The sequence below is a fragment of the Cryptotermes secundus genome, unplaced genomic scaffold (assembly GCF_002891405.2).
Source record: "Cryptotermes secundus unplaced genomic scaffold, Csec_1.0 scaffold792, whole genome shotgun sequence".
Taxonomy (NCBI): domain Eukaryota; kingdom Metazoa; phylum Arthropoda; class Insecta; order Blattodea; family Kalotermitidae; genus Cryptotermes; species Cryptotermes secundus.
This window is the reverse complement of record NW_019725425.1, coordinates 745,111-769,591: the sequence shown is the minus strand read 5'-3', so window position 1 is coordinate 769,591 and position 24,481 is coordinate 745,111. Positions and strand designations below refer to the sequence as shown.

General features: G+C 37.5%; 1 protein-coding gene across 4 annotated transcripts in view; it reads left to right on the top strand.

The window, feature by feature from the left end:
- The first annotated feature begins 209 nt into the window (after positions 1-209).
- LOC111863411 (adenosylhomocysteinase-like 1) overlaps positions 210-24,481 on the top strand; it is a 71,219-nt gene continuing 46,947 nt past the window's right edge. For 2 of the 4 annotated variants that reach the window (XM_023849715.2, XM_023849714.2), the window contains exons 1-3: positions 210-384; positions 17,459-17,539; positions 23,285-23,326. In XM_023849715.2, coding sequence (XP_023705483.1) covers positions 289-384; positions 17,459-17,539; positions 23,285-23,326 — 219 coding nt within the window. In that variant the 5' untranslated portion in view covers positions 210-288. The remainder of the gene's footprint in view (positions 385-17,458; positions 17,540-23,284; positions 23,327-24,481) is intronic. The other 2 variants (XM_023849717.2, XM_023849716.2) reach the window with 1 other exon arrangement.

Here is a 24,481-nt window from a genome sequence, read left to right as displayed (position 1 = left end):
TAGTAGGATAGTAGTAAGCCTTCTTACCGATTGAGTTCTTGGCAGTGGCTGCTGGCAGGTCGTAATAGTTACACGACAGTCTGCGACCGTCGGAATACTCCACTAATCAGAGTTCTGAACACACTGAGTCAATGCTGCCAACATCTTCTAATTTGAACAGAGAGAAATTATCTGAATATTGTCAGTTAATGTTATAATGTTGGTGAATTGAAGCGGGTAGCTGAGTTGAAGGGGGGTTTGGGGGTTCTAACCCGGTCTAATTTGCGAAGAAGTCGGATAGAGTGAAAGATGGCAGATGTGTGTGGAGTTCCGGCTTATGAAACAAAGTCCTCTCCAGCTGTGGTCTCAGATAGTCCTATTACAGATCCGGGATCAAGTGTAAAGGTGTGTGCATGTTAAAATCCTATCAGTATTAAGTGACGTAATGCGGCCGTGCTAATATATTACAATTCAATATACCCATTAGAGTGAGACCAGTATACAACAGATTTGAATACTGTCCCGTGTTTGGTTTCTTCCGTACAACTTTCTTTTTACATGATCAGGACCGCGTTTCCGTAAGGTGGGAGAATTCAGTTCCAAGGGAAGTCGAACGACCGTCGCGTTATTGCGGTTAGCACTTCTTTGTATACGAGTCAGCCAATATTGCACAGATACGTTGACTTAAAACCATAGTTTTCTAAGGTTACGGAAAAATAACAGTTGTGCTTGAATGGTTTATACTATTGCACAGATGCATATTCACAAGCAGAATCTTTTTTAAGAATTTGGAAATCAACAATTTGCATGAATTGCAGTATTAAAACACATGCATTTGATGTTTAACTTATCGTTTCATGGGCTGGTATTTATCTTTTTGTTTACAAAAAATATACGAGCCAAAAATGCCAAACTGTTACTTTTTTTAAAGGTATTCCCCCTTTATACCAACACTTTTTTTTTTTCCATTCTACAATTCAGTCAAGCCAGCAGTATGAAAGGTTTTATCATGACTGTGTACCCAGTTCAGGATACTGCATTGGAGTTCAGCATCGGTTTGAAACTCCACTCTTTGTAGGTGCAGGTTCATTGATCCAAACAAATGAAAATTACTAAGAGCAAAGACAGAACTGTGAGGATAGTGGCCCATGATTTCTCAACCCATTGTTGCCAGTGTCACCTCAATCAGATTTGCCATGATGGACAAAGCGTTGTCATGCAGTAGGATGATATTAAATATTTTCCCAGGTTCCCCTCCCCTCAAATTGCTTGGTGTACGTCACTGTGAAGCAAGTTGCTGTAACTGTGCATTAATTTTTACACCATGTGGCAGAAAACATGAATCACTCTTTCTGAAGGCTGAAACTTGCTTTTTTTTTTCATGGGGTGGGGTGAGACTGAGCCCACTTGGTATGTCGGCCACTAATTGGCCTATTGTATCAGCACCATATGATATGGAGAATTTGGTGGAATGAGAATTGGCAGGGAAACCAAAGTACTTGGAGGAAACTTGCCTCTTTGCCACTTTGTATACCACAAATCCCACATGCCCTGATCTAGGATTGAACCAAGGCTGTTGAGGTGGGAACCCAGCGACTAACTGCCTGAGCTATAACATGGCCTTTGAAGCACACTTGACAGAATTGTACCTCCTGACAGCTGTGTCTTGAATATTTTGGGTGGTGGAGATCCCTTATGTCGCATTCCATGGTGGACAACTTTGTGTAGTGAAGTATTGCACCCATAGTTCATCAGAGGTCACTATTCACTCTAGGAATGTGTTGACCACCGATTGAAACTGTGCAGATGTTCAACAGACACAGCCACATGCTGCGGCTTCTGGTTGAACTTAAAAATCTTTGGTGGGATCCACCAAGCACACACTTTCTTGAACAGTAAGTGTTCATGGAAAATTGTTTCAACATGGCACTGTTGGATGCAGTATTGCACACCGTAATCTGCCTGTTTTCCAAAATAAGCCCTTCAACAAGATAAATGAGATGAATGTTCACTCCATGTACAGCTGTTGGCTGAATGTGAGCATGGAGACTTCCTTATGATCTTCAAAAATTTATTGTGCTAATCGTAGACACTTGCATGTGACAGGATCTCTTCCCCACACTGTGCATTTAACCTGTGAAGAATTTCTGTTGCCTTCACTTTCTCTTTCACTAGGAATTTGATGATACAGTGCTGTTCCGCCCAAGGAGTGGTTAGGTTGGATGCTGCCTGATGCTAGCTTTAATGCTCAGAAGTGGGGTGCTTGAACACCTGCCATGCATTGAGTGTGGTCTTGCAATTTTCCATAAAAGATTTTTAATTCTCGGGTGCTAAATGTTCAGGAAAAAATATAATCAAACTAAACCTTGAAGCACCCTTGTACTTTGCAGCATATTAATTCCATGATAATGGGGAGTATACAGTCAAGTTAAAAGACATTGTAGATATTAAATCATTTTGTTGTATATTGTGGAAAAGAGGATGTTTCTTGCAGTCGGCTTTTGGTAAAGTGGGTAATTTCCTGTAGTTAAATGTTGTATTCTGTTTGTTACATGCATTCGATCATTAGATACAAGCCTTAAATCATTTAGTATTTCTGCAGTAGCATATCTGGTTGAGGGGCTATGCTACAAGCCGGAAGGTCGCGGGTTCAAGTCCTGATGAGGTCGTTGAATTTTTTTAAATTGACCTAAGCCTTCCAGCCGCACTATGGCCCTGGGGTTGACTCAGTCTCTAACAGAAATGAGTACCAGGAATTAATTAAATAATTTTCCTGGGGAGTGAAGGACGGCTGGCGCGTAAGGCTGACAGCATTACCGCCATCTTTGAGCCAATTGTCTAGATAATGTGGGACCCTCAGTGTCTCACAACCCTATGGGCCTTCACGGCATGGTACAGGGATAGCTTTCTTTTTTACTTTTTATTTCTAATATATAGAAGTGCAAGGGGTGTAGAATGAAGAACAAGGTCAAACACAGACTTATATAACCTGGAACAAAATTTGCACCCATGTTCTGTGTGTTACCTGTTTGCTACTGTATTGTGTGTGAGATGTTTCACAAATTGGGCATGAAATGTAGTTTCTCATTCTGAGAAAGGAACATAGTTTGATTGTGTTTGAGAACAGGGTGTTGAGGAGAGTACATGGACATAAGGGAGAGAAAGAAAATAATAATAAGGCTGTGGAAAATTAGGCGTTGAAGAGCATAACGGTTTGTAGTCTTCATCAAATGTTGTTAGAATGAATAAATAAAGAAAAATGAGATACATAGGAGATGTAGCACTCATGGGAGAAATCGGAACAGAATATTTGTGTGAGAGCCTAGAGGGAAGAAGCTGTAGGGGAAGGCTAGACATATGGAGAGGATAATGCTAGAATGTATCTTAACATTTGCCCGTTCAATCTGAGATCAAAGTGTGCGATGCTGTCACTCCTGTGTTTGGCGGCTGTTTTAATGATATTTTACTATGTTAGATGGGATCAAGCCCCTTTTAATTTCACTGTGTCCATCTGTGGTAGGTGGAGTATAGGGTTAAAGCATGATTTCTGATACCATAGGTTGCATGTCCCTGGTGGGTCAAATGCTTCCACGGTGGTTGCCAAGCTGTAAAAAATTATTTGAAATATAGCTCTTTCCATGCATAGGCTTGGCAGGTCAGTAAGATTTAATGTTTTAAAGCTTGCTGACTGTATTAACAGGGGGGATTTTTAGTGTGTGGACTGGGTCCACGTCCCTGTGCCTCACAGCGACTGGTGCACCACTTCCTGCAAGTAACATACTAATTTTGCTATGTGGTACATCATGGTGCCACATACTTTAGAGCAATGTGTATTTCTATATGTCACACATGTGAAATACAGATTTGTTAGACAGTGTTGGCAAAAATTTCCACGTAAATTTCGCAGATAAGCAATTCACAATTTGGTGAATAAACTTGGACCAACAGGACTCTTAATAAACAAGAAACAAAAACATAAGCACCAAGTGCTTACTGAGGAGAAGTTATGTGATACAGGCGCCAGACATGAACATACATCTAGAAAATCACTGAAACGCCTAGCTCAAGAGATTGGAGTGTCAAAGTCTAGTGCAAGAAAGGCAACACAATTGCTGAAGCCATTCAGTGATAGTTGTTATCTTGTGTGCTGTAAATGCAAGAAGGATTGTTGTACCTGTGCTTTTTAACGGAACAATTAATTGCGAAGCTTAATTCATCTGTGAATTGTTAAGTACTTCATTCTGAAAAATATCGGCCGTCAGGCATGCTGATTCATTTGCAGAATTTGTATGCACCTATCAGCAAGTGGCACACTGTCCACTTTGAAGCACAGAGCCCTGGATCTGGTTCACACACTAGAATTCTTCCCTGTAGGTGCTTTTGGAGAATATAGCTGCAACCAGCAAAACATTTCATGAAAATATTTTGGACTCTAGATGAACATTTTATAGCTTATTGTAGGTGTAGAGGGGTTGTAGAGCTATGGTTTCTGCCGTCACCATGCAGCATGATAGGGACCCACAGTAGTAAGAAGGGTCTCTGCCTCTCTCCACCCCTGGGATAAAAGCAGTAGTGCCAGGTTTCTTTATTTCGTATTCCGTTAGTTCTTGTATAGGCAACCCAACATCTACAGATGCTTGAAATACACTATATGTTGTAAGATTTGAGGTTTTCATGGTGGTGACAGCGAAGAAAGCAGTCTTCTGAGAAGTGGCGCCATGTAAATATTGTGTTAACCGATGTTTTGGAGGAATGTATCGTCTCCATCTTCAGGGTAGAGCACCTGCCCATGCTGGTTCCTTGCCCAGGGATTTTCTTCTTTTCTTCTACCCTGAAGATAGAGGTGATATGTTCCTCCAAAACATCGGTTACACAATATCTACATGGCGCCACATCCCAGAAGACTGCTTGCTTCACACTTTATGTTGTGTGATATAAATTTCACCAACATTTTTATTGAACATCATAAACATCATCTCTTTTTTAGCCTCATCAGTAAATGAAACATATTGTCTTTCTTTTTTAAGCACCATTATAAGTACTTCTGTTTGTTTTTCAAGTGTGTATGTGCTTCATTTGAAAGCCATTATAATTTGTTATTTTCAGTAAAACTGAGATGAAGATGCGTGTTCTGCTATACGGTTTTTGTTTTAATTGTTTGACAAGTGAAGAAATAATTTTTGTTTGTGCTAGCAGAACACATCTGAGGTATTTATAAAATATCCTAGAATGCACAGACATTAATTTTGTTGCTGATTTGTGAAAACGTTTCATACCTACTGGTCAGGGCACTATGGAGAATGGAAAAGTCTTGTCCCTACCTGTAATCAAGTCCAGAACGTCTGTGAAACATATCAGATGTTTTAAATACAGGATGAGATGTGATTACATTAAACATAAGCATCATGATCAAAACTTATGGGCAAGCAGAAATGATCGTACAAATACACGGTCACAACTGCTTTATTAGTGAGATATGGCAACATTGCATTCCCTTCAAGAAACACTGTTCCAGCAGCAGTTTACGGTAAATGTTTGGAGAGAAATAATTGTCGCACTCCACCTAGGTCCCCATTAGCTGCCACTTCGACTATCAGGGGCTTCCTGTTTGCAGTTTATATTTGAACAGTTATCGCAACTACTAGACAGTGTGCCATCTTTCATGGTGTTATGCTGCATTTGAACAGCAACTAGCCAAGCCTCTAGATAGAATGACCAGTTGTGTGACCTTCATAATAACCAATTGCACTACTGCTGATTTCTATTTGTGAGACCATGCAAAGAGCATCATTTATTTCCAATGATGGAACATGCAGGACAAGTTGTGGAATGAAATTGAAGTGGTTGGGATGACAGTATGCAACATGCTTGACATCTTTTAGTGGATGAGGAATTCTTATTGCACTAGGGCAGGCATGTCCAACTTCAGGTTGTGATCGACATTTTAGTTTCAAAACTGCCAGTGATCTACCACCCCCTCCTATCATCGTATCTCGCTTTAAGCAAAACTATTGGTAAAAATAAGAGTTCACGTGATACGGAGAGAGTAGGGACTTTCCCCAGAGTTCACTTAACACAAGTGTAAAGCAGTTTTCACGTAAGCTACGTAAGAACAGAAAAATAGGAATGACTAATACATATTTTCCCTTCAAAATCTTAATATAATCATATTATATTACAAGTGAATGTACATGCTTTTCATGTATAATTTCCTTATAGGCCTATGAGATCGACCAAAAATCATCCCGTGATCGATGCATTGGACATGCCTGCACTAGGACACAGTTTGGCCTTGACTGTAATGATGGACCATTTCGCCATCTTTTATAAACTCTTTGTTTACTAGTCAGACAGTAATCTCTGCATCCACAGCTACATTATTTATCGACTTCTTCCTTCCTCGTACTTCAATTTTTATGACCATTTATTTATATGACCGTTTTTGCTTGCCTGTAAATGTAGAACATGATGCTTATATATTTAAGGTATGTAATTAAAAACACACATAGTATAAATGTTTTTTCCCCTACTACACGAGATTGAAGTCACTGAGCTGCCATTTAAAGGGTGAGAGATTACAGGTGACAGACATTCTGATTTTTAATAATTTCTATGAGGTAAATGTATCTCTCTTATTCTCTTGGGTAGAGAGGGAATTCTATGATGAAATTAAGGCATTTAGTTATGCAGGTAGTAGCTTTCAGTATTTTGATGACCTAATTAATTGAAACATTACCTGAAAGCTTGTGGTTGTAACATAATTATGACTATTGTAAACCCTTATTTGTAATTAAGGAAGCAGACAAACCCCATGTAATAGCATGTATATTTACTTTGAATGACAAAATAAAATTATGAGAATGCTGTTAAACTGATAAGTTCATCTTGATCAGTCATGAAGTGAGTGAAGAACATAATGAATTCACATAATTCAATCAAGGGGTTTGTAAATACAGGGGACCGCCTCTGTGGTCTAGTGGTCAGAGTTCCTGACTACAGATCCAGAGGTCCCAGGTTCATCTCCCAGGGCTACCACATCTTCTTAGAAATAGTGGTTCTGGAACGGGATCCACTCAGCCTTGTGAAGATAATTGAGGAGCTATTTCAAGGAAAAAGTGGCTGTGGTCTAGAAAACCGAGATTAACAGTCGTGGGGATCTGTTGTGCTGGCCATGTGACACCCTCTGTCCGCAATTTGCGGACAAGCCTTGGTTGCTCCATCAGTATAGTTCACTTGCAGACTACAGGCCATGGAGTTTGTGTTTTTTTTTTTTTGTATGTGTGGTTTTATTTTTGGTACATATACAGAGAGGTTATCTGAGAACTCTCTGAAAATCGTTTGCCCACTCCAGCAAAAGAGATACATACTCCTCATGTCGACTCTGCCTGCATATGTTTAGACTGGTGGCTTGGTTGTTACGCTTGTAGCCTATGCTGATTACAGTTTCTCTTCACTATTGCCCTAATAAATTTAAGAGATACCATGAAGCAAGCTTATGCATGATCTGTAGCCCCCTGTATTGTATTAGACGGTGTCAATTCCATACCTTCTTGTTTAGATATGTTGCATGTGAACTGTACGTTGAAATAAATGTTCATTTATGTTGCCCATATGAGAAATGAGTAGGTTTTAGCATAAATATTACAGTAAAACCTGTCTTAAGTGGAATCTCAAGGGACCAGAAAAAATTTCCGCTGAAGCCAGGTTTTTCCGTTTAATCAAGGTATACTATAATAACTAAACCAGGACATAAACGTATTTGAGATAAAACAAAACAACATGCTCATTAATTTATTCACACTATAATCATTGAACACATGCACACATTACACTGAACAGGAAAAAATTGCAGTACTCACTTTTTATAATTTTACGAGAACTCCGGCAGAGTTTTTTGCACCGAAGCGCGCGGAAGAACAGTCCAGTCTCATCACCGTTCGCTATGTTTTCAGGTTCATATCCCTCGATTGTGGATAGCAGTTTAGCTTCCCATTCCTCAATGGTCTCACTATTTACATCACTTGATTCACCACAAAGTTCATTAAAAACTATCTGATGTCTTTTGCGAAAACTCTCCAACCATCCATTAGATGCTTTGAACTCAGTCTTCCCCAGTTTTTCGGCGACTTTTTTAGCATATTCTTGTACCATAGTACCTGACAACTGGTGATTTTTTGCCCTCACACTGACAAACCACTCCCACACTATTTCATTAACGTCTTCGTTTGCAGTTTTCTTAAGTTCTCTTTTTATTTTTCCATTAGCACAAGTTTCCCATCGCTTCAAAATTCCGTTTTCTTCTTTAGAATCTCATACACTTGAGTTTTACCAACGTTAAACATCTTCATAATCTGCTTAACAGACAATTTATCTTGCTCACTCGCATGAGTCACNGGAAGACTGGAAATTTTCTGTATAAACGCTTATTTTGATTTCTGTTGTCCGCGTTAGACAGTTTCCATTTAATCCAGGTTATTTAACATCTTTTTCAGCCCCAAAGTCAAGGGACCTGAAAATATTTCCGTTTAAGACAGATTTCCGTTTAATAAAGGGTCCATTTAAGGCAGGTTTTACTGTAGTATGTTACAGTTCCAAATAGAAAAACTGTTCAGTCAGTCATAAAGTATGGCTGAAAGGGTTATTATTAGACAGAATAAACAAAATTAAAATTCTGAGCACTCACTGATGAGAAATTTGATTAAATTACTGCTGAGCAGATTCATCACCCCACCCCCCCCAGATATTCCTTTAGGCACCTTGAACAGGAGACAGAGCTTAGATTTTCAAGTTTTCTGTTTCTGAAGGGGAGCTGAAGTGTATGAATGTGAACTTTCCGTGGAACTGCTGGGAGTGTGTGCATAACAGTAGTGAGCATATTCAGGATCTTGAATGATCTGAGTGGCTTTTGTTTGTAATGTGTTGACCACTGAGCTTGTCTGTTTGGACTGCAGGTCTGGATGTGCACAAGAGCTGGTATGAGGAGCATGTGTTTTACCAGCAGCCAACAATTTGATTCAGGTTCTGATGCAATCTGCCTGTATATCACTTGGAAAGCTAATACCAGCATGTAGTATTTGGTGCAAAATGTAGTGTTAATTTTCTGTGAGATTATAACATAACAGATTTTATGAAACTATATTGCATCTGTTAAAAATTAAAAAAGGTTTGAGAAAACTTTTAATTTACTGGAATTCTGAGGTGTGAAAATTTTTGTGTAGATTATTCTGTAAACCACATTATATAGCTTATGACAGACCACATAGAAAACATAGAAAACAGCCTCTTTTGTTGACGAAACAATTCGGATTTAGAAAAGAATCATCCACTGAAAGGGCAACATATAATCTTCTAAATAATATACTGACTTCCTTAGACAAAAAGAATTATATGGGTGGTTTATTTTGCAACTTACAAAAGGCTTTCGATTATGTCAACCACAATGTACTGCTGGAAAAAATTAACTTTTATGGAATTTCGGTTACAGTAATCAAATTAATGACATCGTACCTTGAAAATAGATATCAAAGAACAATTATGAAAGATATTAAACTTAATATAGTATTTTCAAAATGGGAGCAGGTCAAATGTGGAGTTTCAGAGGGCTCTATATCGGGACCACTATTATTTCTTATTTACATAAATTATTTCCCATTTTCCTTAAAGAAATTAGCTCAACCTATATTATTTGCTGATGACACAAGTATTACTTACTTACTTACTTACTTACTTACTTACTCATGGAGCTGAGCCCTTCTGGAGGAGCCGCCAATTCTGCAGCTGCTCAAGAATTTCCCAGCATTTTATGGAACCCAAAGGTTCATTACCGTGTTCACAAGAGCCCTCCACTGGTCCCTATCCTGAGCCAGATATATCCAATCCATACCATCCATCCTATCTCTAAGATCCGTTTTAATATTGTTCACCCACTTACGTCTTGGTCATCCCTGTGTTCTCTTTCCTTCTGACTTTCCCACCAATATCCTATACGCATTCCTTGTCTCCCCCATTCGTGCTACTGACCTGCCCACCTCATCCTCCTCGACTTGATCATTCTAATTATACTTGGAGAAAAGTACAAGTTATGAAGCTCCTCATTATGCAGTTACCTCCAACCTCCTGTCACTTCATCTCTCTTTGGTCCAAATATTCTCCTCACCACCCTGTTCTCAAACACCCTCAGTCTATGTTCCTCCCTTAATTGTCAGAGACCAAGTTTCACACCCATACAGAGCCACAGGCAAAATTATAGTTTTGTATATTCTAATTTTTATGTTTTTGGACAACAGACAAGAAGACAGAAGGTTCTGGACTGAATGGTAGCAAGCATTACCCAAGTTGAATCTCCTCTGACAAGTATTATTATATCTAATTCAAGTCCTGAAGAATTTAGAAATAATGTTATTTCCATTTTTTAACAAAGCAATCACATGGTTTAATAGGAACTTCTTAACTCTAAATTATGATAAAACACATTTCTTACAGGTTCTTTTTAAAGAAGGATAGAGAACTAGAAATTCATATTACATCAATCACCTCGTTATTTACTAACATCAATTGCTCTAAATTTCTGGGAATAAATATTGATAGCATCCTGTCTTGGAAGAATCATATTACTGTGTTATTATTAAGATTAAATAAGGCCTGTTTTGCAATAAGGGCAATAAAGCCCTTTATGTCATTAGAGTCAATAAAGATTATTTACTATTCTTATGTACATTCGATACTGAAGTGTGGCATTATCTTTTGGGGTAATGCCCCCTTAGTATGAGTATCTTTAAAATTCAAAAAAGAATCATAAGCGTTATGTCTGGATCGGGCAAATTTGATTCATGTCGGGATTTGTTCAAAAATTACAGTTATTGCCACTCCAATCTGAATATATTTTTTCCTTGCTTCTTTTCGTTATTAAGAATAAAAATTACTTTACATGTAACACAAATATTCATGATATTAATACCCACTATAATTATAATTTATACTTACCCTCTACAAATTTATCAATAATACAAAAAGGAGTCCTGTTCTCCGGAAGCAAGATCTTATTCGCTTACCTTTGAATATTAAATTGTTATCTAAAGACATTAAGCAATTCAAATCTTCATTGGAAGCTGTCTCACCGAACTTGCGTTTTATAGCATTGATGAATTTTACAAAACAACTTCCCAAAGAATACCTTTTACATTATTTAGTTAATAGTTGTAATTTACTTTTATTACGATATTTGTATTAATTCTGTGTAAAATTGTTTCAGATGGCTACTGTAAGATTTGTGACATGTATATGACATTTTTTTTCTCTCCCCTTTGCACTACAGCCCCAGTGGGCCTAGGCCTACCTCCATGAACTTCTCCGTTCACTTTGGTTTTTCTAGATCTTACACATTTGGTAGGACTCCTTGGGCGGGTGATCAGCTCGTCGCAAGGCCTCTACCTGTACACAAACACAGGAAAACACACACACACAAACTAAACATCCATGCCCTGAGTGAGATTCGAACCCACAATCACAGTTTCCAAGCGAGCGAAGACAGTACATGCCTTAGACCGCTCAGCTACCGTGACCGGCTGTATATGACATTTACTGTTATACTATTTTATATTTATAATGACAGTTTCTATATCCTATAGGTCATTTGGCCTTGTATGGATTGATGGAATGTAATTAACTAATAATAATAATAATAATCAAATCCCTTATCAGTTTGCCCAGAGAAGAGTTTGTAGCTGTTAAAATTTTTATTCATATTAAATTAGTAATTACATTCAATAGCATATTTTAAAAACACAGAACAGCAGAATTCTCTCTAGCTTCTGCTTAAATCCCCTATCAGTTTGCTCAGAGAAGAGTTTATTGAGCTAGAATGAGGCCTACCTTTTCTTCAGCTGTATCCGGCTGGCCTTGGTAGGCCAGAATCATTCATAGTGTAATACGAAAGAAAATATTCTGGCAACAGTGTTAGCTTCATTAATTATTAAACCTTCTGCAAGCATTTATCAGAGTGAAAATTATTCTTGTCAATAATACATTACTGTGGCAATTTGAAATGAAGTGGAAAACAACTGTCATGCATTTTGGTCACCCTAGTAATGAGACATCATTTTCATATCTTAAAAGATTTTACTCCTAAGTTGAAGAAGGTGCATGGGCAGAATTTCAAATCCATTCATTCATTTTTTTATCCCATAGATAAAAGTACATTGATATAGGATGTGTCCATTTATGTTATTATCAAAATACATTAATGATTATGGTATGCACTTATTAGAAATTCTATACATCTGCTTAGAAGTAGCCAATATTACAGAATTCTTCACTGTTTAATCCTCTGTTGAATAATAGCATCCCTTAATAAGTAAGTCCTTCAATTCCTTTTTAAATTGGTTGTTGTTACCTGTTTGTTTTATGTTGTTAGGCAATTTTTTATAGAAGATACAGTCTGTTACTGATGATTTACTGTTATAATTTTCTAAATTATGCACATATCTATTATAGTCATTACTATTTCTTGTGTTATAGTATGTACTTGTTTATTTACAGCACAGTTACACTTTTCTTTTGCACATAAGATTGTTCCTTGAATGTATAGTGATGTATCTTCAGTGTACATTATAAGTGGCACTTCCAACACAAGGCAGAACAATAATTATTGTTCTGCCTTGTGTTGGAAGTGGTACATCATTTGCACATAAAATGAAAAATAAGAGACCAAGAATAGAACCCTGAGGAACTTTATAGTATCTGGAGGGTTACTTGACAAGTATCCCTTCACTTGATTTTTTGCTGTGTGTGTAACTTTCACTTGTGTTCTGCTTGTAAGATGGGATTTGTTTTCTATATTATATTTAAGCATCCTGTTGCACTCTACACTTCTATATGTATAATATAAATATAATATAAATTTATATTATACGTATAGAAGGGTTTTGTTTTGTTTATGTGGTATACCATGAACTCCATGTTGGTATATTTTATCCATAAGAGTGGTATGTTCAATTCAATCAAATGCTTTTGGTAAGTCTTATAGTACAAAATTGCATTTTATTTTGTTATTCAGATATTCAATTATATTTTTGATAATTGTCACAATAGCATCTTTTATGGATTTATTTTTCCTAAATCCAAATTGACGTTGTCAAAGAAAAATTAGCTAATTTGTTGTTACATTTCCCAGAATCTTTGAAAGAGTTAGGGCAAGAACAATTGAAAAATAATTGTTTGCATCTTTTTTGTCCATGTTTTACAAATTGGTTCAACTACCAGTTTTTAAGGTGGATGAGAAGATGCTGTCTCTGATGCATTGACCAATTCTAAAAGTTGCTTAAACATATATTTTTTTTATTGCTAGTGGGGTGGGACTAAGTCCCTTGTACTGCGGCCACTTCTGGCCTATTTTACCAACCCCAGATGATAGGTGAGGGTGATTGTGGAGCAATTGGTGAAGTGAAGATTGGCAGGGGAAACAGAAGTATTCGGAGAAACCTGCCCCAGCGCCACTTTGTCCACCACAAATCCCACTTAACCAGACCCAGGATCGAATCCGGGCCACCGCGGTGGGAAGCCAGCGACTAACCACTTGAGCTATGTCGCGGCCTGCTTAAACATGTAAGGCAGGCATTTTTTTAATATGTAAGGTGAGATGTCATTAAGTTCTGACATTTTTTACCCTTCAGGCTGTGGACTACTTTAGTTAAGTTAGGCTCTCTTATTTCTAATAGAAAAAATCTTTTTGGCTTAGTGTATTAGTATTAGTTTGTGAATTTATTGCATTTTTGTTAAGTAAGAGTTTATTTATGTCCGCCTCTGTGGTCTAGTGGTCAGTGTTCCTAGTTACAGATCCAGAGGTCTGGGTTCGATTCCCGGCGCTACCAGATTTTCTGAGAAGTAAGTGGGTCTGGAACAGGGTCCACTCAGCCTCATGAGGATAATTGAGGAGCTATTTCAAGGAAATAGCGGCTCTTGTCTAGAAACCGAAATTAATGGCTGTGCGGATCTGTTGCACTAACTACGCAACACCATCTATCCGCAAAAGTTGGCGCTAAACTTCGCCGACAAGCAGCAGTCTCTCGGTCAGTATAGTTTGCTTGCGGACTAAAATCACAGAGTTTGAGTTTTATGTTCAGACCTAGTGCTGATTTTATGCAAATTTTCTACTGTGGGCACTCTGTGTTTACATTTTTATGCCTGCTCCCCCCTCCCCTACAGTAATGACGGTGTCTGTCTTCATTTATTTAGGATTGCATGTGTACTTTTCCTTGCTTTTCTTACACAACCACTTTTGACACAGGTGTTGTACATGAATACTCATTGTTCCCATGTTGAATTTAACATAGGAAATAACATGACTGAGTTGTGACACTTATTGCACAGGTCAAATACAGTAGCAGTAGCAACATGAAGTTCAGGATTTATGAATGGCCAGGCACATAACATGTTAGCATGCTTTATTCTACATATTCAGTGATTTATTGGGGTGATATTAAAGATATATGTATATATGCACTTGGTTTGTTTACCGTACCATGAGTCTAGATGTGCATGAACTGGGGTGATGTGAATAGTGCAAGGAACTTTTGCTAGAATAACCAAAGTATATATGTCAAAGTCTCAAATAACCAAAATTTGCCAAAAAGTAGACCCATGTCTCCAAATAACATGTTTACATTTTATTCACACTGACTGCATTCTCTTTGTACTCCGTGTTGTTTATATTCAAATTTTCATTCACTTCACCAAGAGAATTACATAATCAGCGTAGGCAGGGGGTAAATTAAACATCATTCAACATGAGCTCTGTATTGATCCAGTTACACTTGCAAGTTCAGATTAAGTTTCTGGTAATTAAATTACTTTACACAGAGTACTAACAAGAAGAAAACCATGAACCTACTTTGTTTTGTTTCATGGATAAGAATGCCTTAAATTTAAAGAATTAATATAAAATGTTAAATTTTTATACAGTGCGTACAATCAAGTGTGCGCCGCGGCTGCAATTTGCCGTGAGTCATACCACCGCAGAACGGATGCAGTCGCGGGGAGGAGTTGCAACACTCCCCGCGACTGCATCCGTTCTGCGGTGGTATGACTCACGGCAAATTGCAGCCGCGGCGCGCACTTGATTGTACGCACTGTATAAACCTTTTGTAACTCTTGTAGAGAACTGTTTCATATAGGAAGTGTCCAAATGAAAGGACGTTTAATTTCACACCATGTGAGAGAGATAATTTAGTACAGTTTGTTAAATATGACCAAAAGGTAAATTACCTGTTGTGACACTTGGTTATTAATTTCTATATATGTTTTAAGTTTTCAAGATTCTTTCATGTCTGAGTCTTCTGATGTTTAGCTTTAAATTTAATGTCTAAGCATTCAATGTAATATGTCAAATCAATTATAAGAGTAATGGAAGATGTTCACCAATTAAATGTCCTACCCACTCATCTCAGTTTTATGAATTTTATGAAAAATATATTCATAAAATAATACATTTCTCCCCATAACCCATAAATTTTGTTGAAAACATGTACCAGATTTTTGTATATGCAGATATGTAGATTCATATAATGAAATATGACTTAAGGCTTCTTTTGGTAGCAGCAGATTTGTATGCTAAACTGAGAATGATCTTAAATGGAGTAATTTACCCCTGAGATTGTTGAATTAGAATTGACACTAAATGAGGGAAGACCTAAAACAGAGGAATAGTAATAGTTGCTTCCACTGTAAAATACAGGGTGGGGTGCAGAAACTTTCTTTTTTTGAAGGCGAATAAAAGAAAAATTATTGCTGATAGACAAAAGTTCATGTTTAGCTAATGAAAGAACATACTTTAAAGTTTTAAATCATGTAGTTTTAAACAAAATATCTTGAAGGTGGTGGCCACCGTTTTCTGAAGTTCTCCTCTGCACGTTCCAACATGTGCACCGGAATTTGGGCTACTCCCTGCTGAATAACATTCTTCAGCTGAAGCAGGTTTGTGGGGCGATGTTTAAAAACCTCTGCCTTGAGGTGTCCCCATAAAAAAATCACAGGGCATTGGATCAGGTGAGTGCGCTGCACACGGGATGTCACCTCAAAGCAAGATGAGCCGTCCGGGGAACTTTGCCCTCAAAACTGTCATCGAAGCTCGGGCTGTGTGGGCCGTAGCACCATCCTGTTGGAACCAGACATTTCCTAGATGTATCTCTTCAAGAGCTGGTTCAAAAATATCTCAAAATCGACTGTCGAACTGCCTCCACATTTTCTGGTGTCGTAATGGTCTGTTGTCATCCTGATGATATTTTCACCACACTCCCGGTTGTCCTGAAGTTCTCTACCCACAAAACAATCGATTTCCAGTCGGGAACCGGACCTCTGGGCTCAATTCTGAAGTGAGTACGGAACGCATGCTGCACCGCCACTTAGGAATGGTTGTTCGAAAAATAGGCTTCGACAGCAAACGCATGCTGCTCACTCATCCACCTCATGTTTCCTACTGAAGGGTATTAGACAGAAACTTCTGCGACTGCTGCGTTCGCCGAGCGTATCCCCACTTTTCTGCGACCTCCTCTCCCTTCAGAATGCGTCTTCACAAAAAGGAAGTTTCTGCGCCCCACCCTGTATAAGTTATAATTAAAAGAAAAAGACAAGCTATCCCTGTAAGAAGCTCTGAAGGCCCATAGGATTGTGAGACATTGAGGCTCCCACATTTTTTAGACAATCAGCTTACAGATGGCAGTAAGGTTGTTAGCCTTATGCACCGGCCGCCATTTACCCCCCAAGAAGATTCCTGGTACTCATTTCTGTTAGAGGCTGAGTCGACCCCAGGGCCATAGTGCAGCTGGAAGGATTAGGTCAATTGAAAAAAAAAAAACATCCACCTCATCTGGATTCGAGCCTGCAAACTTCCGGTCTTTAGCGTACTGCCTCAACCAACTACACACCATGTGCCCCATACAAGCCTTACTTAGCTTAGAAAATCAAAATTATATCAGAATATCTCTGGTAAAATGTTCAGATATGTGAAGATATAACAGACTTGATGTCATGAGGAGGTACACACATGCAGGACACCTAATAATGCCACTTTTTATCTCATAATTATAAAGTGATTTATGTTCCATAATATTAAAACCTATGTGGTTTTTTGTTAGAGCATGACCAAGAATTTGTGGCTGATGTACAGAAACATGTTTCAGTACTTGTAAGTGAAATCATCCCAAAACTGCTGTTGTAGGGGTTTGTTGGGTCAGTTGTTGGTAGTGTTCATTCTGTGTAGTTCAACTTTACTCACTCCAACTTTCAGGCAATCCCTGGCACAAGCATTTGCCACCACTTCTTGGTTCGTCTCTGCACCATATGTTTGTTATGTTTTTGTAGTGTATTGTATACATAAGTAATTAAGTCACAGTATTACTTCCATCGGTTTGTTTTATTTGACTACATATAAATGAAATATAGCATGCTAGGAATGCATTTCTTTTTTGTGATTACCCCCTCTTAGCCTTCATATTGGGTGAGTTGCCAGTCCAGTTCAAGACAGCGAGTAACCAGGCTCCACTTTGTATCAGCAGCCAAGTCACAAGTACGAGCTTCACATATGTTATGTCTATGACTGCTGTTTTTTTGTGTACTGCTGTATAGTATACACATGCTTTCATATAGGACAGAACTATGCTAAGATCCCTTTGTTATCTGCACTGATGCTGCAAATCTGCATATGTGTTGGCAAGTATTTGTATAATTTCTGCTGTCCAATAAATGCTAAATAGCTATGTTAACTCATTTGTTCTTCCTGCACTGGATTATTTAGTTATGATTTAACGATCAAGTCCTTGTAAATACTGCATTGCAATAATTGGAAAAATAACAATATGTTATACCTTGTGCTTACCATGATGGCTTTTTGAAATTAAACCCAAGTACAAATTAACTGGTCCAGTGACTACACCCGCTGGGGTAGGTTGGTTCACATACTGGCAGAGGAATATGATGAGGACTCATAATTTTTCCATTTCCTGATATTCTTCCATTTTTGTGTTCAGTCCATATAATCATGTGTGCAACCACGTGAACTATTTAGCTTAGATACACCTTTATTAATTTCAAATTTCATTATAGTGAAAGATTATGTTATGAGTATCTATATAATGAGAGCCTAGTAAGAAATATTACTTGAAGCACCACTAACTTCTAATGTTAATCTAGGGAAGTGGAAGGCTTTGAAAATTGTTACACATGAATTCATTACATCTTAAAACTGTGAAAAATTTCTTAAAGATAGGACGTGTATAAAAGGACATATTTTATTGCTGAGACAAACCTGAAAACATGAAAATACTTGTTTCTGGCTTTGCCTAGCATGTGGTAAATGTTTGATTATGAAACCCGAATTTACTCACCATTCTGAAATTTTCCCAGGAAACTAAAGAACCATAAACCATGAAATTATATCTGATAACACTCTCATGCATTATGTTTTAGATGAACAGGAACTGTCGTAGAAGTGGAAAGAATCCATTAATGTGTGATATAGAAAAAGACTGAAGAACAGACAATTAACTCTGGAAAAATTTCAGGTTGACTGCATACAGAATTTTATTAAACATTCTTCCAGCAAAGTTAGCTGTGTTTGTAGATGAAGTTGTTAGGGATCATTTTTGGTTGCAACATAACAGATCAACTATAATTATTAGATCATCAGCATCTGTTGATAAGTGAGAGAAAAAATGAGACTTATGGTACAGAAAAAAGCCTACTATAGACTTAAACAAATACATCTTAAAGAAGTACTGCATATCATTCTCGTTGAATTTGTAACGTGCACCCAAAATTAGTAGGGTTAATCTATGCTTAAATGAATCCTGTAATACAATTCGTGTAGGTAAACATGTGACACATCTTATATTCAGAATACTGGTTGAAGCTTCATTTGAACACTATTGAGAGAACTACTGAGAGTTTTGCTTGTTAGTATAATTTCTACATTTTCAAGTATTTATACCATTTTGTTGTTACTGTGTAAATGCTACTGGAGAAGACTTCTGAAAATAATGGTAGGAAAATTACTACATATGAGTTTGTTGAGCCAGTATCCTCCCATTTATGAATTGGAGACCACATTTCTTGTACTGAAATACTCATGTATACACACGCACGAACATTTCTTTTAGTGTGTTACTCTAACAACAGTGCTAAAGTAGAGTCGTCCACTTTTAAAACTTATGCATAATTGAAGAAAGCAGTCTCCTGGGATGTGGCACCATGTAGATGTGGTGTTAACCAACGTTTCGGAGGAACGTATCACCTCCATCTTCAGGGTAGAAGGAAAAATAAGAAATCTGCAAGCAAAGAGACCATGAGAACTGGTACAAACCGAAACGTCGGTTAACGCCACATCTACACGGTGCCACATCCCAGAAGAATGCTTTCTTCATAGTCACTGCTGTGAAAACCTCAAATCTTACATTATGTATAATTGTTTCATAGAACTGGTATTCACAGTCAGTGAGTAAAGTTGTGCTTTCTAATATACTGTGGCTGTTGATTATTGCCTTTTTGTCAGCAAGCTTAGATTCTACTAGTTTTGTTACCAGATAAAATACATGTTCTTATTAAGTGCATTATTTGACTTAGAGTTTTGACTGTTAATTAAGATTAAAAAGGTTTTCAAGGTAACATTTGTATAATAATCTCACTGAGGAAAGGATGAAGTTCATTTTTTTTTTTTAAATTGGCTTAGTGGGGAGGGGTGGAATCCAGCTGGATCCACCCAGCATGGCGGCCACTGATTGGCCTATTGTAGCCTGCCCTTAGTGATTATGAAGATGGAGAATTTGGTGGAATGAAGATTGGCAGGGGAAACCGAAGTACTCGGAAAAAACCCACCCCAGCGCCATTTTGTCCACCACAAATCCCACTTGACCAGACCCGGGATCGAACATGAAGTTCAGTAGCTTTTGTATTGTATGCTTAATGTGTAAGATCAGATGAAATTCCACTTCTAGCTGTATTGAATAACCACATATTAGGCCTTAGTATGCAGATAATGTGGTAGCATGGCTTTTTAGAGCTGGAGAGGAAATAACAGTAGCATACTTTGAATTGATATAAGCACTAGCCACAGTTGATGAAGGTGAATAAATGTAGCCAGTTTTTTAATGTGAGGATCAACTGATTGCTATAATAGTTACCACTTTTCTTATTATGCTAGCATTCAGTAAACCTCCAGTTTTGCTAGTATTGAATGGCCGAATGAAATAAAGTGGTTACAGTATACTCGTATATGCTTAATCACAAATTCCAAAGTCAGTCTACTTCAGAAGTGAAGAGGACGAAAGTTTTCAGCTGACTGCATTAATTTTGTGAGAGTTATTGCAACATGCATTCAGAATCAGATTTCTGTAACAAGAAAGGATAAATTTCACTGTGCAGTAAATTTTCTTCTTGCAGATTTTCTGCAACAGATTCTGTTTTTCTGTTTCAGTTAATGTTCAAAAATTTGATCTGTTGTAAGGGTGGAACTGTATAAGAAGTTTTGTCTTCAGACTTTCTCTGAATTGGTAGATTTTGTTTTCTTTAATTGTGTAACAGTTTACCTCTGAAACTACATAATAGTATGTTGATAGCATTGTGAATGATGTAACTTTAAAAACAAATTAATCGTGATGTATTGTGAAATTTGTCTACCTTTTATTAGGGAGAGAAAATCTGTATTGTGATATTTGATCTATAGGTCTCCTGAATGTGAGGCAGGCAAATTTGGCCATATGACAATTTTAAGTGTCAGAGTAATTATATATAATTGTTTTAAAGGCATTGGCATATAATCAACTCTCATTCGTACAGCAAATCACGTTACTGCTGACTGTAAATCTTGCCACTAGCTCTGATAAGACCATTGTATAGAAACTGTTTTGAGCAGCATTGACAGTACCTGTAGCATGTAGTGTGTTATCTGCTGACATTTCTTTTCCTGTAACTGCTTCTTCTGCCTTAGCATGAATAAACATTTTCTTGTAAGCATGTGTCAGGAAGCATGAGTAGTTTTAATGCTGCATTCCAAATCTCAAGATTTTGAATGAGGATGAAATTCCCAGTACTTTGTCTGTGTAGTAATAATTCTTGACTAAAACTTTATTCATTTCTTTTTAAACAGTAATAAAAGTGACAAACTTTATATATGCTCACTTTCATTAATAAAAATAATTCAATATCCTAGTGGTTGTGTGCTTCATTGCTTTAGTGATGCCATCACGACAGTCACTACTCTTTCCAGAAATAAATACTATTAGATAATTGGCCTAAGTAAGATAAAAATATTTCCCAACGAAATATGTATTGCAATTAAGATACAATTCATAATGTTGGACAAATTTGTAACCCACATGCTTCAAAGTTTTTGTGAAGTATGCCCAATTGGTACTGTTTTGTTAACAGTACCGGTGCTGGGAAATTCAATGAGAGCATGAAGAAATGCAGTGGTTAGAGTTTGAACTTTTCTGGAATGCAGTGTTATTTGGTATAATTCAACTTGCAGTACTTTTTGCATGTGTTGCACTTTTTTGTGTGTGTTATCACCAGTATTGTGACACTAATTTAAATATAATTTTTTTATATTTCTGAAGCATCGACGTAAATTGTTTGTATGAAAGACAATGTAGAAATAACTGTGTCTCATATGTGAGGGCTATTTAGAAGGAAACCTCCAGTGAGTTGTTAGCAGACAAGCAGTGAGAAGAAAAAAAAATAATTATATACAGCAAATACGTACATCCTTGTGCTACTTCTTAATGTAGTCACCATCGGAATTGACACACTTGTATTGTGGAATAAGTTTTTGTATGCCTGTGTCCAAAAAGTCTGCCGCCTGTGAGCTTAGCTATATTTTGACACATTCCATCAGTTCTTTATTATTTTTGAAGTGCTCTGACCCCAACCATTTCTTCTGATAGATAAACAAGTAGTAGCTGCTGGGAGTGAGATCAGGGCTGTAAGGAGGGTGGACAAAATACTCCCAGTTGAAATGCTCCAGCAGTGCTTGAGTGCTAGCAACTGTACACGTGTGGACACGCGTTATCATGGAGGAGCCCTACACTGGATATTAGCATTCCATGCAATTTTTTAGTGTCTCGCAGTACACTTCTGATGTTATCATGGTGCTTTGTTCCATTAATTCTACCATCAGCACTCCTTTCCTGTCCCAGAAACAAACTGCCATCAGCTTTCTGGCAGACAACTGTGTTTAAACTCTTCAGCTTATTTGGTGAATGTGTGTGCATCCACTGCTTTGACTGTTGTTTGGTTTCAACATTAACAAATGAAACCAAGGTTTCATCACCTGTTACTTGTATGATGTGACTCAGAAATTCATTGCCATCTTTGTGGTATCACTCTAAGAAAGTCAAAGCCATTCTCTGCATTGTGTGCACACCTGTCAGCATTTTGAGAACCCGTAATGTGCAAAACTTGTGATGGACTATCCTAACTGTGATAATCTTGTAGAAGACAGCGCATGGAATTTGTGGAAATTCGCATGAAAGTTCTGAAATTTTCAAGCGCAGACTTTCACAAATTTTTTGGTCAGCACTTTGAACAAGACCATCACTCACTACAGATGGCCGACAACTGCTCTCTTCATCATGAACTTTTGTTTGCCTGCCCAGCTCTGAACATTCTACATCGTCTTACAATTCTTTCACTCAGTACGTTTTGGCTGTAAACTGCCACACATAATTCATGGTGGATTTCTGCCGCACTCATACTTTTAGCTTGGAGAAAGTGGATAACATTGTGAATTTCACAGCTAGCGGGATCATCATAACGCTTTAGAGACGAAGAAACACTAGGTGACCAGTTATGTGATGGTTTACAAGGCAATCAGTCATGTGATTCTACCTCGCATGCACGAGATCTCCCCCGCTCCTACATTAATTGCCTAAGGTAAACAGAGGTTACTTTCCAAATAGCCCTGGTAATAAAACAGTTGTAAATACGTAGCTAAAGTATTCCAGTTGAAGTTTTAAGATGATATGCACACTGATTGTCAGTTGAATGAAACATGTTCTCAGGTAGCAAATGTGGTTCAGATTATTACAGGAGTTTCAGTATTTCCTGACAAGTGATAGTGTGAATGGCATTAAGCATTCTCCACTTTACAGTGAGCATTTATATTTATAATCTTGTCTAGATTTTCTGATGTTCATTTTTGTGGCCACGTAGAACCTCTTTCTGAATATTTATAGGCTGTTCATGAGTTTTCCTGTGTATGGAAATGGTATTTATGTCTCCTTTTATACTTATTTCAATGCATTTTTTGTTTTGTTTTCAGAGTTTAGATGGCACAAATGCTTTCCTGGGACAAAGAAAACTGGTAAGTGACATGTTTATAACACATGTATTTTTAAATTGTTTTAAGTTTGATATTTAAAAATGCTGGCAGTATAAAGACTATGTAGCATTGATGCTTCATATAGATGTACTGTATTTTGAGAGAAAAATCCCTCTTTGTTTAAATATAACCAATTTTACATATGAAATATTGAGCATAAGGAACCTTTGTCTTTATTAAAGAGGAAACAGGACCGAGGTTTAAATCTGCCAAGGATGTTGCATGCTGCTGTTGGGAGGAGGCACTTTCAGAGGCATTAATTAACAGACATTGAATGTATCAAAAACTAAAATTGACAGTTGTTTCAAGGGCACCATTAAACTGGTATATGACACTGGTATAAAGTATTGGGTTTGTGTTGTATCACAGTATTTCAAGGGTACACAGATGTGCGTAGTTGTAACAGATTCAGTGTATACTGGGGTTAAATGAACAACAGAAATCACAAAAAATAGTATGTAGTGAAAAGAAATTAAAATGCTTAATGATTGAAGTAGTAGATATGTTACACTTCCTACCCGAGGGACTGTTATGTTGGAAACTCTAAAATACTGAAATATAATGTTAGAGTTGGCAACATCATAGTAAACAATTTAAGAACTAGGTTATGTCTTGTTACCTAAGTGATGTTTACTGTTATATGTAACCACAGTTACGTGTGTAACAACAATATCTTTATATTGTTACGAGGGGGGACCCAAAAATAACCGGAATTTATTTTTGTTATTTTTTATTTTTGCATTTTTATTGAACTGTATATTAGTCCCCTTCAAAGTATTGTCCATGTGCATTAATGCACTTGTCCCAACGCTTTTGCCACTGCTCAAAACAGTGCTGGAATTCTTGAGGCTGGATACTGTTCAAAGCCTTTAGCGTGTTTTCTTTGACTTCATCCACATCACGGAATCGCTTTCCTTTCAGACTTCTCTTCATCCGTGGAAACAAAAAAAGTCTGACGGAGCCAGGTCGGGCGAGTAAGGTGGATGAGGCACAATCACCATGTTGTTGCTTGTCAAAAACTGTCGGACCGTCAAAGCTGTGTGGGCTGGAGCATTGTCGTGGTGAAGCAACCAGTTCCCATTTCTCCACATTTCAGACCGTTTTTGTCGCACACTCTCTCGTAATCTTCGTAACACA